Source organism: Netta rufina, assembly GCF_964035555.1.
Source record: "Netta rufina genome assembly, chromosome: 5".
Taxonomy (NCBI): Eukaryota; Metazoa; Chordata; class Aves; order Anseriformes; family Anatidae; genus Netta; species Netta rufina.
The window spans coordinates 39365649-39382952 of record NC_140128.1 but is presented as its reverse complement, the minus strand read 5'-3'; the positions used below and the strand labels follow the sequence as shown (position 1 = coordinate 39382952).

At 52.8% G+C, this 17304-nt stretch overlaps 1 protein-coding gene across 1 annotated transcript; it reads right to left on the bottom strand.

The window, feature by feature from the left end:
• Positions 1-1552: 1552 nt before the first annotated feature.
• TGFB3 (transforming growth factor beta 3) lies at positions 1553-16353 on the bottom strand. Its single transcript, XM_084287545.1, has 7 exons — positions 15489-16353; positions 9812-9975; positions 8402-8531; positions 6809-6916; positions 5824-5995; positions 5195-5348; positions 1553-2916 (listed from the first exon to the last, which is right to left on the bottom strand). Exons 1-7 carry the CDS (start codon positions 16252-16254, stop codon positions 2758-2760), a joined length of 1653 nt encoding a protein of 550 aa, XP_084143671.1. The 5' UTR covers positions 16255-16353; the 3' UTR covers positions 1553-2757.
• Positions 16354-17304: the final 951 nt, after the last annotated feature.

The following is a 17304-nucleotide window of genomic DNA, read 5'->3' as shown; positions in this document are numbered from 1 at the left end:
AAACGCAGCTGGGAAAACTGAAGTCTGGAGACAAGAGCAACTGAAAGGAGCATTTGACATTGTGGATTGCTGTACCCAGGAGGTTACCTGTATCTTTACTGACTGGACACCCCAAGACGCTTCTCCCCTGATCCCCCCTTTCCATTTTGTCTCCTTTCCCAGCAGCTGTTAGACATGGTCCCATCCCTCTGCCACCCCTCCCTACCCTGAGGAGCAGCAGTGAACAAGGGCTAGTGAGACAGACCCACCTCAAGGGGCTTGCCAGGGTTAATCTGTGGGTGGTTCTGGCGTGCTCCAAGTGCCACGTATGATTGTGAAGCTCATGTTCTTGCTCGGCTCTTTGCAGCTCCCCCTCCCTGTGTTTTTTTTTTTTTTTTTTTTTTTTTTCCCCTTACTAGCGAGAAAGCCCTTCAATTGGATGGGCAGCAGAGCCAACCCAGGGCTCACGAGGAACAATGACCAAAGAACAGACTGCAGCTTGTAAACCAAAACCTCCCCAGGGAATGCTGCTAAAAGGAGATTAGTGAGAATTCCTGCGCCAATTGGCATCTGGATTTCTCTTCCCCCCCCCCCTCCACCCAGCACAGCCACTAAATTTCTGGCGTATCAGCATGGTAGTGTAGTTGCAATGCATTTATCTGCTCCCTCCTTTGGCAGGCAAGGGGGAAGCATGGGTATGGAGCTGTACAGCAATAAATTAGTGCTGCAGGACTGATCAGAGCTGTACATTTCGTCATAACACCAAAGACAGGTCAAGGAGCCCCTGAGAGATGAAAGGGATACAGCTGAGTGCTGGGGAGTGCCTCTATCAAAGCACGTGTGCCCCAGCCAAAATGTCACCAAGGTTGGCAGGCTCCCTCCACTGACCCACCCTTCCTAATCTCTAGCCAGCTGGTGATGAAGGACTTGTTTAGGGTTTTTTTACGATGTTTGAGATTACACACTATGGCAGCATCTCAGTGAGGTGTATGGAAGCAGCCACAAATGCAGAGGGTTGGCTGGAAGAGCTGCAGCCTGAGCTGCCCACGGAGAGCCCTGGCCACAAGCTATTAAGCAGCTAGGTGTCACTTGACACTCAGCTGCTGGGGACCAGGAACTGGGAGGGGACAGGAAGGAACCTCTGTGGTCTTTAGTACATGGCTTTAAGTAGTTGTGGTTGAGGGAGTCAGAGAGGCAGCCTCTGAATCTCACGTGACATGCAAGTACTTGAGATTTGTACTTTTGGGAATATCTGTGGCTGAAAATAACATACTTTTTAGAAAGAGTATATTCATTACTTGCCTAGGCCACATCTGAGAACTTTTTATGAATATCTCCAATGTTTATGGCAAATCTGAGGGGGATTATTTACCTTTGTGTGCAAGTCTGTACTGGCAGCCCATATATATTCCACTGAACATAGGGCATTTGTCAGCTGTGACAACTGCAATTCCCTGATTACTTAAACAGGACTGTAAGAAGTTTTACATTTGAGGGGAGCTTTATATGAGTCTATCAAAATCAGATGGCAGAGGTGATGTGTACGTCTGAAGGATGAGGGAAGGGCAGAGCAGATGCACACCAGGCATTCTTTGAAGGTATGAAGGGATTTCCATTCTGGGGCTCTCTGGCTAACCTAAATCGTACCCATTCCCTTGAAGAGACATCCTGGAAAGGGGAAAGATTTCAAAGTGATCGAGTATGCTACAGCAGTAGCACTTTAAAAACAACAAAGCATCTAGCCCTTCAACAAGTAACTTCCTTGTGGGAAAAAAAAAAAAAAAAAAAGACCATTTTCCCCCACAAATATTTATTTTTTACAATGTTTTTGAGATTAATATTTTTTAAGTCTTGGCAGGTGAGGCCTGGGCCACGTTGAGATCATTGTGCAGAACTCCCCAAAGCACCTCACAAACCACAACAGACAAAAGGTCCTCAGGATGTATCAGCTAATGGGCCCAAAATTCAGGTACCCACAGATACTGCTCTTGCCCTGACCCAGAAACCATCATTCAGAAACTTCCAGGAAGGGAAAAGAGCTGAATGGAGGCATCAGTCCTTCTAAAAACGGACTCAGCACCCTCTTTGCTTGTATTTGCCCACCCTCAGCAGGCTGACTGGGAGCCCTGCAGTTTGCATTCAGAAACCAATAGCCAGGATCTGCCATCTGATCTTACAGGTTTGGCAGAAGCACAGTGACAATTGCACGACTCCTGGATCACAACTCTGAGGAACAAAAGTCTGTGTGCATCTCTGAGCATCTCCTCTTTGAGCAGCTTCCCTTCTTGGTGCATTTTCTTTCTCTGAAGAAAATTCCAAGATTTTGTCCTGCAGGAGAAAATAATTCTTCAGGCCAGTGGGGAGGGCTGAGGTCCCAAGATAGCTACAGCTAGAAAAGGAAATGCTGCCCCATTTCCACTCCCCCTTTCAAATGCTCTTTCTCATTCCTTGCCTTCCCAGTTCAACTACCCCAGCATTCAAATACACAGCAGTTCCTCCACTCTGTCCTTCTCTTCTGCACCAACTGTCCAGCCATTTTGGAGAGTGTGGCCTTCGTGACACCAAAGTAGCTCCCAGAGGGAAGGCGACATTGCCAACAAGACCGAGAAATGTTCCAGAAGAGATTCTCGAGGGCTACCAGACCCTAAGCCCCAGGGTTTGGTGCTCGGCCCTCTGCATGCGGAGTCTCTGACCCCCGGTTCCTTTTGTGTTAGCCTGGGAGCAGGAGAGTGGGTGCTGACAGTTTCTCTCTTGGCTTTGGGCGGGCCAGGGTGCCTTTCAGCTGCACTTGCAGGATTTCACCACCATGTTGGAGAGCTGCTCCACTTTGGGGGTCCTCCCGACGTAGTACAAGATGGTGAGTGGCTCCAGGTCCTGGGGGACACAGCAGGGCGAGGCAGACGCCTCAGGGTTCAGCGTGTTGTATAAGCCCAGCACCTGTGGAAGCACATAAATGTGGTGACAGAGCCAGGAATCCATTTAAGCTGGTTGAGGACAGGAAGGTATTTGGTCTCTAGGTATTTGGACTATGCTCATCAGAGGGCTTTTCCCTGATGTGAGTCATACTCATCATGTCCTGAGCATGGCCTATTCCTAAGAGGTATCACCTACCTGGGCCTGACCCAAAGACATTTTTCTCTTTAACTTTAGTGTAGCCCCTGGCCAATGCCTAAGGGTTGAAGAAGTGCAAGGAGTAATTCACTCCTTTAATTTCTGATTAGGTGTGGGGTATAACGTCACAATTTTTGCGGTTCCATTACAGAAACCAGAAGAAAGAAAACCAGTGCTGCTTATTTCAGCTAACATCTCTAGATAGCACTGGATGGATGCCCGTCATCTTGAGTATCCACGGTTCCCTCCCAGCTTTGAACCGTCTCATGCTCTCGCTCTCCACTCCCTCCTCCAAGTCATTACACTATAATGCTGGAGCCAGGACAGTGTCCTGTGGGACCGCCCTGGATTCCTTCTCCCAGCTGGCCCTGTCCCACAGATGACTGTACACTCTGGCCACGCAGCCTCCACAAAAGAATTGCCATGTTTCTTCCCAGAGGTGGCCACTTCTCAGTGATACGCAACTTGCTGAATCATGGGGCCAAAACATGATCTCACCTGTGCTACCGCAGTCTCATTAGCATTTCTCTGGGTTATATGACAAGGTCCAGCACCTTGTCTGTTAACTATGGTCCTGGGGGATCAGGGGTTTTAAGGAGGCATCCTGTTCTATCATCCAGATCCACATAATTCCAGTTATTTTGGTAGAAACTCTCTGGAATACTGAGCGAAGGCCCTGGCTGTACCACATGGTTACCACATCCTCTGGGGCTGCTGTCCTCAGCAGAGTAAGTTAAACAAACTGGTGAGAAATCTGCTTTTTGCCATGTTTTTCCTAGTTTTTTTCCTGTCAGCAGTGGTATTGTTCTGAAAATTGCTCAGATCACTCAGCTGAACTTACTGCTTGAGCATTTCCTTTCTTGATCAAGATGAGAACATTAGGGACTGTACTAAATTCCCCTTTCTCTCATGCTCGTTCATCCCAGTATCTATTAGAGAATTTCCCAGGACAACTAGATGGTATATGTACCACCTTGCATGCATATTACCCTTCCTAAGCTGTTCGTTTACTTGCCTTGCCCAGCACCTGTCCACTCCTTCATTCCCTTAGATCAACTACTCCCACTCATACCAGTCCTTTAGCCTTAGCGAGCCTTGCAGACTCTTAAGCTGTCAAGAAAATGTTAGCATCTTTCCTGCAATATCATCTTTACCCAGTCAATTATTCTTCTGCCAAGTCAGCATTTTTCCAGTGACTTTTTTAGTGAAACCTGAAGCTAATTTTCAAGTGAGTTGCTGCATTCTCTGACTTGCTGCCTTTTCTCTTCTGTGGACAGAAGCACAGGATTCTCCTCTGTCTTTTCTAGTTTTAGCAATGGACTGTCAGTTGATTAGTTTGTCTGCTCCTCTGTACTTCCTCCATTAGCCTTTTGCCTTTTTTCTTATGCTCTAGACAGTAGTGGGGCTCAGGTGGCACTCTTCCCGAAGACTGCCCAGTGTACATATGTTAAACAGAGGTTATGTGGAAGTTACATGAAAATATTTGCTTTCAGTCAGTCGTATTTGTGAATTTCACTGCCTAGTGGGTTCCTCCCTCCCATAGGCCAGGTGGGATTTATACAGCTGGAAAGGATGGCAGTGCAGAAAGGGGAAGCTTGCTGCATAGCCTTGTTCACTTCTGGACGTGGACTCCCCCTTACTTCTGGACTACAGCTGCCCCTGTAGGAGTAGACAGCATGTGTGTGCCATGGCTCAGCAGCTTTGCATGACAACCTGATACCGAGTGTACAAAAATCCTCTATCCATTGAAAAACGCAGGAAAAATTTAGGCAGAACATAATGACCAGGGTTGACATTAGATTTGAGGGATTTGGTTAACACTCTGGCCCTTACCAAATAGGTACCCTAAAACTGTGAGTCCTGTTACCCATCTCACCCAAGATACAGCATACTCCTCAGTGTTTGGCTGGAAGCATGGACTCTGTACTGATTCCCTATGAAGAACATCTTCCCCCCGAACCTCCTAGACTTTTTCCTGCAGTTTCCTTGGAGTTTTTTACAAGTATTAATCTGAACTGCTTCTGCTGCTTTGAAGAGACCAGATGTGATAAGACTGAGGAAGGAAGGGGGAGACAGAGCCCCAAGGAAAAGACGCTGGATGTACCGTGCTGTGAGTGGTGTCTGCGCTGCGCAGGTACGGACAAGGGCCCGAACAGAAGTTAGCAAAGTAGCCTTTAGGCTCGTGGACCCACTTCCAGCCCAGGTCCTGTCGGAAGTCAATGTAAAGAGGACGCACGCAGCAGTTCTCCTCCAGGTTCCTGAAACACAGCATCGGCACACAGTGAATCTAGAGAAGGGCCTTAAATGTGCTTGCATGATGCAGCTTCCCAAAGAGAAGGGCTACGATCAGTGGGACACGGTGCTGGCCTGCTCTGGGAGTGGAGAAGTGGCAGAGGCAGGCAAGTCAGCCGCCTGGCTCTGCCCACACACTGACAGGCAACCCTGCTGCTAGCCCTTGGGGGCAGCACCTCCCTGCTGTCCCACACCCAGGGCTGGCAAGGGGCTGCTGAAACTCAGCCAGAAGCTCACAGTGACTCTGCTGAGCTGGCCAGTGTCCTTCTTGGACACCACGAGGAGCAGTCGGCTGAGCAGCACCCCTCACATGGCCCCTGCAGCACCGCAGTGACCCACAGCCCCTCGGACAGCACTGCCTTTCCCGGAGGTGAGAAGTGTTGCCACACTTAACCAACCTCAGGCGTGGGTCCCGGTGACAACAGCAGGATTCTCACTTACCGAAAGCAGTAGTTGGTATCCAGGGCCCGTTTCTTCCTCTGGCCCCCCAGCGTTGGGCTCTCCAGGCGGTGTGGGGGTAACATCATCAAGATGAGGTGGGGATTATGCAAGTCCTTCTGCTTCTTCAGGCGCCCTAAGTCCCCACGGCCATAGTCATCCTCGTTGTCAATGCCTTCGGAGAGAAACGGGATCCACAGAGAAGATGTCAGTGTGAAAGTGGAGGACACAACAAGATTTTTCATTCAACGCTTTCATGCCTGCCCTTGGACTAAGGCAAAAGGGACTCAGGCACCATTTCCACTTATGCTTGGACTTCTTCCCTCCCAGGGACCCCTGTACTCCCAGTGAATCTGACTGCTGCAGGCCTGAAATAGAGTCTTGCGGGCCACCTGTTTTACCATTTGTAAACTGCTGGTGGGGCCATTAATCCATCCCACTCGCTCCTGGCTTCAGTCCCAGGACAGGCAGGAAGATGAATGGTTTAAAGAAGATGTCAGATCATTGGCACTCTGCAGAACAGCCTCAGAAATGGAGCCTGTGGGGGCCAGTGGCTGCAGCCCAGGGCTGCAAGCCAGGAGGTTCCTACTTCTTAGGCCAGCCAAGCCACTGACTCTCTGGGCCACCTCACACAGGATGCCTGACTTCCTTGTGTTCCAGTCACCCTAACTGGAAAGCAGAGCCTCTGTGGAAATCTGAGAAGGCATCAAGCTGAGCTTCCCAGAGAGACACTGAAATACAAAATTGCTCCTTTCTGCAGACACGCGTGCAAACCCACCCAGCCGGCGCTTGCTTTCCCCCATTTCAAATCTATCTACAAAATGGGTATACCTGTATGATCAGCATGCAAACCCAGAGGTGTATTCTGTACAACAAATGTTATGCAAGGTAAAATCCTCAATTATACAAAGGAAGACCACATTTTTTTCTTTAGACACCCCAAGCCTTCCCTTCTCCAACGGCCTCCCCTAATCCAGCATTTTATCACCTTTGAATTTGATCTCCAACACCTCATGCAAGTTCTCCAAGATGTCCCCATTGGGCTGAAAAGTATGGCAAGGGCAGTGTATGCTAATTTCCAGGCCAAGGTTGGACTCTGCAAAGAAAGAGAGGACTCTGTAAGAAACTGCTTTCCTCGGCTGGGATGAGGACTGTGCTGAACTCCTCGTCTGTGGGGTCAGTCTCAAAGCGAGGGGTGCTACCAGAGCTGGGGCACAGGAGCTGACTTGGGAAGGAGAGCAGGAAGCAGAATTTTGTGGCCTCACTTGTGCCAAAAGCCATGCTCCTGATGACCTGGTGCTTCTGGTTAGGTTTTTTAGTCTATTCAGCACCCAAAAACATTTGTGAGCTTTGAAGAGTTCCACTAGAAAATTAGTATTTTGAAGAGCTGGCTTTGTGGTGTCTGTGTTGGATTAGTTTTGCCGTCCTCAGTACCTGTCTGCTATCTGGCTTCTGGTTAGTGTCTGAAGGAGAGATCTGAAACTAAGCGAGTTGGATATGGACAAGTAATTTCACTGGAAGCGTTTTTCTCAGCAGCTGCAGCCTCCTGTTTGGTTGAGCCGCTAGCGGTCTCATTCACACAGACTTTCCAGAGGCAAATCTATTTTCATAATAACTTCCTGGACCAGTCATGCTGTGTGGGCCTGACCCAGGGAACATAAGACTCTTATGAAAGCTCTTTTTTTTTTTTTTCTATGTTGTGTCATGAATTGAAACATCTGGCTCCCTGGGGCATTGACAAGGTGCCTAGCACCTTTTTTCCTAAGCGCAGCATACTCCGTGGTGTCTGTCAGCCAGAGAGAGCTCGCCGCAGTTCCAGCGCTGAACTCCAGCCATCAGGACACAACTGGGAGCGCTTCAAAAAGGAGGAGCCTACAAGCTCACAGCTTATCCTTCCAGGCAGCGGCTGCTTGCCAGTGCCTGCATTCCAGTTTTCAGTGGCACCTAGCTTCTATCTGTGAGGCCAATCCAGCTGTGAGTCACGGTGCCTACGCTCCAGCTGTGAATGGGGTCAGTGTTCTTGCTGGGAGCTGCCCCGTAGCTATCTGTAGGGCTGCCCAGTGGTGGCAGAGGTATGTTCTGTCTAGGTGTGTCAGCCTCTGGTATTTCCTCACCTTTATACCTGCCAAGCTGTAAACAGCTAAAGAAATCGGGATCCATGCTGTTTTTTCCTACTAGATGTGCTCTAGCTCACAGGAAAGTTAAAGCAGAGCAATCCTCATTTTCTATGAGTTGCAGATGATAGATTAGACCAGCGGAGAGGTCCCCCTGGGCTTAGAATCAAAGAAACAAAAGAAGTTCCAGCATCTCTCAGCAAAAACAATTTCCTCCTCCACAGGACGAAACCTTATTCCGACTCAGCCCACAGAGCTACCCAGCGGGGACTCCAGACCAGATCTGGGAGGCTGCAAATGTCACACACCGAGGTGGCTCTCCGGGGGAAGGTTCGTTCCCAAGCTCAGAGAAGCTGCCCTCTATTTGAGCAGTGCTCCTGCAAAACTAGGAGCAAATACATGCTCCTGCCAGCACTGATCCACATTTCTATGGATGTCTTGACACCCAGTTGTGGTAAGACCCCTACCTCTGTGCAGGAGCCACTCGCGCACAGTCTCGGTGACATCGAAGGACAGCCACTCAGGGGAGCCCCGTGTCTGCACGTTCCTGCCGCTGAGGTAGCGCTGCTTTGCTATGTGCTCATCCGGCCGAAGGATCTGCGTTGGAAGGAGTGGTAGAGAGAATCAGCCAGTGCCATGCATGAGGAAGGAACAGCCTTGTGGCTTTTTTTTCTTCCACAGCTTGCTACAAACAAATTCAGGTGTGGCCCAACACATGAGACAGCAGAATACCCTGGCACAAGTGAGAGGAACACTTCAAAACCAACCTGAACTCCAGAGCTACACAGCATCTATTTCTGTGTCCTACGCGGCTCACCTCTCCCAGCCCATCCTTGTTTCAGGATACATATCCAGCAGCAGAAGCATGCAGCAACAGATGGAACAGGTGGTTTTATTTCTGTATTCATGTGTGGGATGTGGATCTGGATTTCAAGGTAGACCCAGATGTGGGTAACAGAACACCTTGCTGTGGGTTTCTTGCCCTGCAAGCCTGTCGAGTCCTACAAAGTGGTGTTTTCATGTGTCCTCCACTCTTTAGCTTCTACCAAAAAACATCAGGGCTGATAAGATTTGGAGAACTCCCTCCCCCAGCTCTGATATTCCCTGCCATTTCCAGACAGACAACCACAGTCTGTGCAAAGTGCACCTTGCTGCAGCACCCTGGGTTCATTGCACAGGACACAGAGCCCATGGAGAAGCTTGGGGCTTGCCTCCTTGTCAGCGCTCTCATCTGGTGGAGAACTGCTCTGACTTTTAAAGCTCAATTCCAGGAAGACCTGAAGAGCTAACAGGCAAAGGGCAATTTTAGCTGCATTCCTCCTAGAAAGTGGACAGACACCAGCCTGTGGGAACGTGCTGCCTGGATGCTAAATTGTGCCATTAGCTGGGTGGTTTGGCCTGGCCTGAGACCACTTCCAAACCCGAACCAGACCTTATGGTGCCAGGGGAGCCCAAGAGTTCAAACCAAACACCAGATAAGCATCTACATTAAGGGTGCCAGGAACTGTGCACCCAACTGCTGGTGAAAGGAACATTGAAAGCGAGCATTTCTTTTCCAGTAAGCCTGTGACAAGTCAGAGAGCTCCACCCGTTGGATTAGCACCAACTGCATTGTGCTGCGATAGTCAGAGGAACAAAACTGCCAAGGGACCTACGCATGCAGATGTGACAGAAGGGTCAGGGATCCTCCACTGGGGAGGGGTGCCTCCTCCAACCCCCTTCTCAGTGCAGCACAGAGCTGCAGCGGGCACCACAGAGGGGTGCTCAGAGCAGCTGGGCCATGTGAGTGTGAAAAAGGACAGCACCGCCTTGCACACATCAATTGAGGCAGTGATTAAGGAGCCTCAGGCACCGGGGAAGGTGAGGAGGATACCCACCTGGAAGAGCTCAATGCGCTGCTCACTGCGTTTGGAGCTCGGGTTGGGCACACGCAGCACCCGGAACTCGGCTCGGAACAGGTTGGTGCTGTTCTTCTCTGCCGAGGACACGTTGAAGCGGAACACGTTGGAGGTGACACCTTTGGGGCAAATGCCCAACTCATCTAGGAGAAAGACAGAGGGAAAGACTGAGAACCTCAGGCCAGAGGTGAGGGATCTCAAATAAACAGACTGAGAAAGAGCTTGCCAGCTGAGGCCTGCCACTCAAACGTCTCACCACCTTTAAAAAGCATGGTTACCTGGCTAAAGATAAGACAGGATGAATTCACTCAGATTTGCTCTACGTTTGGAGTATTTTGCAAGATCTTCCCACTACTGCCACCGTTATTTCAATGTTGCAAACCAGAGAATCACTGCAGATCAACAACAGTATTTTTAATCCTCTCTTCTAACTCTGCTTATTGCACATTGCTAGTACTCCTAAATCTGCATTCAAAATGACAACCCCAGCCAAGGCAACGGGGCAACCTCATTTGCAGCTAGTAGGATCCATTCCCAGTCGTCGTGGTGGTGTCACTCTGATCCTGTGCTCATGCTGGAGAGATGAAGGTACATTGAAGGTGATCCTGTTACAAACCTTGACATCGTCTCCTAAAATGAAAGCCAGACAAGTGTCCACAAAGCATGAGGTGTGGAAGAGTTCTTGGGAGCCGTGACTGTTCTGTGTACCAAAAGAACTGGGTTTTAAGGTCAGTTCTCACCCATGACCTGGAGGAGGAATTCATGGATAGTACCAGACAGAGAGTTCTTCAAGGACAGAATAATAGTGCTGAGAGGCCTGCGGAGATCAGACACATGGGCAGGAAATAGCACAGCAAGTCTCTGCCTGGATGTGTGCCTGCTGAGCAGAAAAATCCACTTCGCAGATGCCCAAAAAGACAGTGGGTAAAAAACACAAGGTCCAAAAAAGTTCTCAAAAAAAAAAGAAAAAAAAAAGCTTCTCTTCATTGGGACCATCTTGGTCCCATGGAAAAAGCTGTGATTCCTGTTGCTCCTCTCCTATTGACCCGTTAGCTTTCAAGGCTCAGCATCATTAAGGCTTTAAGGTTTCCTGCAGATAAGGCACAGCAACTCCTGCTCTACACCCACATGCAGATCTGTTTGCAGTTCTACAAAGCTTTTCATATGACCTCTGGCTGTTGTCCAAGGCAACACGAGGCTCTCATGTCAGCTGATATTTGTGTGTTTGTTTTTTTTTTTTTTTCTCTTTCCTTTCTCATTTTATATTAAAGAAGAAAAAAAGAAAAACTGTCACCTGTTCCCAGCCACAGTTCCACTCTGTGACAAATAGGCTGGAAGTCCTGGTAACCTTGAAATTATATTCCTGGAGCTGGCCCCTCTCTTCATAGCACCACTGTCTCCCAAGGGGAACAGGTTCTGAAGAGGGACTAGTGTGGAACAGTGCCTGAGAGCAGAAGTTCACTTCCCGTGCCAAATTCTGCTTTGAGCAATGCTGATGCACTTCTGGAGTCATCTCCATGAAGATGAACGTCTTCCTCTTGTGCTACACCCAGATTTGGCAAGCAGGAGCCTGACAGCTTACAAAGATGTGTTCTTAGGCTGCAAAAATTTTACTCAATAAGCTAATGACCAGATGCTCCCATTGAGATTTGATCGGAGGGTTTTTTGCCATTTCTGCTGTTGAATGGAGCAGCATTTATGTACAGGAACATCTCTGCCTGCTATTAAAGACATGAATATTTGGTAGCCCCAGGAGGCCAGACCCCAATTGCAGTTGCAAGCTGGTATGCTCAACCCGACAGCCCTGCGGCACAGAGTGCACCGAGCCACGAGAGGACACCCACTGTGGGGACTCCACCACTGTGACCACTTCTAGGTTTTGTGCCATGGAAAAGCACGGATCAGCAAGCTCTGATCTCATTAAATGCCCCAAGGCATCTTCATAGCTGAAGCCTAACACTCATAACTGTTCTGTGTCACAGACATAGGTGGATACTGCGTTTTAGTACCCCCTTAAGCTGTTTTGTAATCCTAGCCCTATTAATAGTGCTGCTGACAGCCTGCCCTTCCACTGCAGGGCCGACTGCCTGTCCAGGAGGGGTGTCCCAGTAGCCATCAAAATGCCTTTCTAGATCAGATCAGTGGTCAGGCTAGCCCACTAGCTTTTTACAACATTGGCACTTTATCTGATAATCTACTAAGAGACTGCAAATCTGGTCCCACAGCACAGCACAGCTGAGAGACAAAGTGATTTATTGTTCATCAACTCCTTACCATGTTCTGCCTAAGAGGTGAGGCAGCTTTGCTGGTAACAAATAGCCATCTCCTGCACTTCCCTGCTATCTCCATGCTGCCACCTACCTACTTCCTTCCCCAGTAAGGCAGAGGTGTCTTTGGAGACCTTCCTAGTGGAAACGGTAATGGCTATTTTCCCTTTCCTAAGGAGAAGCTTCCTATTGCCTTCATACTCTGGGAACCAGCCCTCTGCAATGGGGTGATAGAGCTGCATTGTTTTGTTCTCAGCACTGCAAGGTTGGAGCCCGCTTCCCACAGCTGGATGTCCAGAACACGTCTCACTCCCAGAAAGATGTCTGCTTTGGGGCAAAGGCTTTATTTTAAGAGGTCACAGGCAAGTGCAGCTAGGTGACGTTTTCAGGGAATTGGGTCCAGTCCCAGCTCGTGGTGCATTAACTATGCTGGAATCTGGACTTGTCCAGATACCAGCAAGGATCAAAACCTAGAGGCAGTATTCCTGCAAGTCCACAACAGCCAGTGGCTGTAACAAAGCCTAGAGGCAGGGAATCTGTGACACCTGTGTACCCATGCCACTCTGTTTCTGATATGACAGAATGCATCCTCACAATCAGGCCCTGCTATTACTGTGGAGCTCAGCCAGCCTCAGAGCTGCTGATGGAACAAATGAGACCAGCAGCCTCCTGGAGTGCCAGGTGGGATGCAGGGAGCATGTTCTTTGGGAAATCCCCTCTTCCTACAACTGCTCTCAGCAAGGTGCAGGTTCTCCATGTGCCACCAATCCCACACAGCTACTGTTTCTGGCCTGCCTCGAGGCAGCTGATCGCTGTGTGGTTCCAGTCTGACGTCAAGGAAGGGCAGGCTGGCTGCAGGCAGGTGCTGCTTCACTCAGTGTCATAGCACTGGTACTTCAAGGTGCTTAATGTCAAAGCTGCAGAACTCAAGAGAAAAAAAACGATCCTTCTGGAACTGCAGGTGGCAGGTTTGGAAGGAAGGGGTGCTTGGCCAAAAGACCAGTTGTTTTAATTGCCTTGTCTCTCATGCTGTCTTAGAAAATGGCATGGTTTTCCTTGGGAAGCAAAGCAGAGCTCTTTGTAGGACTGTTGCAGATGCTTTCTGAGCTTGAATCTAACCAACAATCAGTGCTCAAGGGGGTCTGAACCCCCATGGGTTTTAGAAGATAGTTGGAGTGGCTGATCAAGAGGGAGCTATTCTCAAAAAATATTCCTTATAATTTAGACAACATCCCCGAGAGGCACAGCAGCAGGAAGACCATTCCCTGAATCATCAGACAGCTCAGGGTGGGGACAGGGACCTGCTCCTGAAAATCCTTCCTTCCTAGAAGGATCAGGCTCTCCCTGCTGCTATTTTTGCTCCTCAACTTTGCTCACTGTTGGGCCTTAAGTCTTGGAGAAGGATGACTTCTCTGAGCCAACAAACTGCTCGACTAATACTCTGGAGCTAGAACAGCGTGTGTGCGCGCACACGCATTTCAGCCTTGTCTGTATCATCTTCACAGTTCCCTCAATGGAGCCGTGCTCCCCTTCCCCCCCGGAGGAGACAGGCTTTGGCTCCGAACATGCTCTGAGATCACCGCCTGGCACAGTGACAGAGTCATGGGAAAGTTGAACATCAGCCACTTTTGAAGACACGGGGCCAAATTCAGCCATGGTGTATGAGATGAAACTCCCCAGGTTTGAAGAGGAGCGTGCCTCTTGACACCGCGGCCCGTCTGCAGCTCTTCTCTCCTGCTGGGACCCAACTCCAAAGTTCCCCCTTTCTCTTTCTGTTGCCCACTCCCAGGAATTCAATCTCAGCACAACTTGGTCTTGCCGTGGTGTCCTAGAGGGACGTGGGGCAGGTCTGTTCACTTCCATAGGCATGGAGGTGTTACTCTGCACGTGGTGGACAGTGGCTGAACCTGTGGGACTTTCCTTATGGCAATGTCCATGCCCACCTGCAGCACCCACTTCTACTGCCCCGAGCTCTCCTCTCTCCTTGCACTCACAGACCCGCCCCACTGCCTCCCCACTCCTTCTTGTGCACATCTTCCTTCACCTTACCCCTCTACTTTATCCAAATCCACTCCTCCGACTTCATTTCCCACTGTTAGGCTTTCCCAAAACACACCAGTTCATAGTGCAGCTGTATTTTGCACAGACGCTTCGTTTCCCCACATATTTTTAGAATTGCACTTTAGTAGGTCAAAAATGTTGAAATCTGGGTAAGCTGCTAGTACTCTGTGCACTTTCTGTTCCTCGAGTCTTGGTGCCTCCTGGACTAAGAGCTAATCATATAACCATATGGAGTGCCGTCTGCTAGAGATTAAGTGAAATTTGTTGCATTACCACATTGTAGCTCTTATTCCAGCTCATCATATGTCAAGATTAACATAAACCTGGCAGAGTAACTGCATTCTGAGGCTGCCTGCACCGAGTCACAGCTCCTCCCCAGAACTGCAGGCGTTCAAGTAGAGTCCCCAGCACCGCACTACATCACGAGAGGACACCCTGGATGGGGTATGACTGCATGCCCACCAACATCTTCCAACCCGAAGGAATCCAAAGCACAGACCGAAAGCACTGCTTGTGCCTACATCTGCTCAGCATCTGCAGTCTACTCGGGGTTCATGTCTGCTCACTCTCTGTCTTTGCATCTGCATCTGCTCAGCTTCTGCACCTGAATCTGCTTAGTGTCTGCATCTGGGCCTGCTCATCATCTGCTCTGCACCTGCTCAACATCTGTCACGTTTCCTCAGTGCCTGCGTTCCCTAGGGGGTCCCCTGTGCATCACTGTCTGCTTTGCACCTGCTCAGCATCCCTGCTATCTCCTGCTCCCTCTCTGATCCCTCGCCGCTGTCAGCGTAACATCCTCCACGGCGTCCTCCATGCAGGAGCCTTCCCAGCAAGTGCCTCGCCACCCTCTCTGGAGCCAGGCGGGTGCCGGCTGACCGAACAGGTTGCCTGGATCTGCGGCAGGGACGAGCCCAGCCACCCGCCCGGCACCAGGGACCGGGCTTTTTTCCCTCACCCCATGCACCACACTCCCCCTAAGCCCCCTCTTCCTCCTCTCCTGCCACCTTCCCACCTCGCCCTCCCTCCCCTCCCGGCCTTCCCTTGCAGCTCTCCAGCCGGGGACCCCTTTGGGTGCCCCGCCGGCTCTCAGCACCCCGCCTCCTCCACCTGCGGGGTGCTGAGCCCCGCGCCCCCGGCCCCTTTCACCCCCGCACCCCAGCGCGCAGCCGGGCGGGGACGCGCCCCAGCCCCTCCGGGACCCCGGCCCCGGCCCCGATGCCCCGGATCCCCGGCGGGCGCCGCTCCTCGGCTCCCGGTGCGGCCGGGCAGGCTGCCCCCGGGTGCGGCACCCCGCGCCGGGCCGGAGCGCACGGGAGCCCGGCACTTACTGTGCTCGGGGAGGCCCTGGATCATGTCAAATTTATGGATCTCTTTGGCATAGTATTCGGACTCGGTGTTGTCCTGCGAGCAGCTCTCCTCCTTCTCCTCCTCCATCTCCTCCAGCAGCTCCCGGGTGCTGTTGTAGAGGGCCAGGATCTGGTAGGGCACATGAGCCGGCCCCACGGTCTCCGGGGGGCTGGTGAGCCGCAGCTTGCTCAGGATCTGCCCCCGAATGGCTTCCACCCGCTTCTTCTTGATGTGGTCGAGGTCCAAGGTGGTGCAGGAGGACAGCGCGAGGCTCACGGTGGCGAAGCTCAGCAGCGAGAGCAGCACCAGAGCCCTTTGCACGTACATCTTCATGGGCGAGGGGGCGGCGGCGGCCCCCGGGAGAGCCCCCCGGGCGGCGGCGGCGGCGGCGAGCGGGCGCGGGGGACCGGGCGGTGCTCCGGCGGCAGCCTCCCCAGATCCCGCGGGCTGAGGCTTGGCGAGGAGGTGCATGAACTCACCGCGCCGAGCGCCGCTCACGACTTCCAGGAAGAGCTGGCAGCGCTCCGCGAGGAGAAGCGGCGGCGGGCGCCGTGCCTCGCCGCGCCGGGCTCCTTCCCCATGCGCCGCCCCGCGCCCCGCGGAGCCGGGAGCGCCCCGCCGCGCCGCGCCGCCGCACGTGTCAGCAGCAGCAGCAGCAGCAGCAGCAGCAGCAGCGGCCCGAGCCGCCCCGCCGCCGCCGCCGCCGCCGCGGGGGGAGAGCGGCGCCCGCCCCTCTCGCTGCACCATTCATGCCCCCGCCGCCACCGGCATCGCCCCGGCGGCACCGGCACCGGCGGCACCAGCAGCAGCCGGGCTGCCCCCGCTGTCCCCCGGCCTGCCCTCCGCCGCGCACTGCCCCTCCGCCGGCCTCGCCGCCGCCGTTTTATACCTCCCTCCCATGACGTCCCCGGGACGGGGCACCGGGGGGGGAGCTCCAAGCCCGGCCTTCGCCCGCAGCACCGCGGCTACGGCGCTCCCCGCCCGGCCGCCCTCCGCCACCCCCCACCCCGACCACCGCCGGTCGGGGCCCCCCGGACGGCCGGCGGCACCGGGCACCCCCCCCCCCCGAGCCCCGGTGCCGGGTCCCCCGGCGGCGGGGCGGCACCGGGCGCCCTCCGACGTGGCCGCCGCAGAAGCCGCGGCGGCGGAGCTCGGGCGCCCCCCGCTGGAGCCGAGCGGGGAGCGGCCGGGCCGAGCCCTTCGCGGTGGTCCCCGGGGGCGCCGCTCCCGTTAACCGAGGGAAAAGCGGCCGAAAGCGCCCCCCCGAGCTCCCTGGTGCGGCGTCTTGCCCGGGGGTGGCAGCCCCCAGCACCTGCCCCGCCGCCCTCCGAAGGGGGCCAGGAGACAAAATGTTGGCCCCCTGCCCACCCTGGGGCTGCCTGGAGACATCGTCTGTCCCCTGTCCCGGCTCCGCGGTACCTCTCCGGGAGGTGGGATGTGTCCCTCGGCCGGGCCTTCGCTTGGGGACCTCCTGGGGATGAGGGGTCTGGGGATTTGGGGTGGGTCAGGGGCTTCGTGCCCACTGGCTGCCTTCCCAAAGAAGCTGGGGCTGGAAACACCAGGGCATGCCTGGGGTCCTGCTGTGGGGGGAGCACAGCTCCGGGTGGAGACACCGAGTGTGGAAGAGGTGTGGTGGAAATCCACGGGGTGGCTGGGAGCGCTGGATTTGAGCAGCTTTCCCTGAGGAATGCAGGCTGTGTGACCCTTCAGAGAGGAGACTGAAGGGCAAGCTGGACATGGCTTGTCTGGGCTTTGGGGAAGGTCAATTTGGGAAGACAGTTCCTCAGATGACCGAGT

Excerpts from the sequence above, each read along its gene's own strand:
- TGFB3 (XM_084287545.1), bottom strand. The coding sequence starts at position 16,254 with ATGGTGCAGCGAGAGGGGCGGGCGCCGCTCTCCCCCCGCGGCGGCGGC. Across the intron at positions 9,976-15,488 it reads CCAGGGCCTCCCCGAGCACA|ATGAGTTGGGCATTTGCCCC; the intron begins GTAAGTGCCGGG and ends TCTTTCTCCTAG. Across the intron at positions 5,996-6,808 it reads GTTGGAGATCAAATTCAAAG|GCATTGACAACGAGGATGAC; the intron begins GTGATAAAATGC and ends TTCTCTCCGAAG.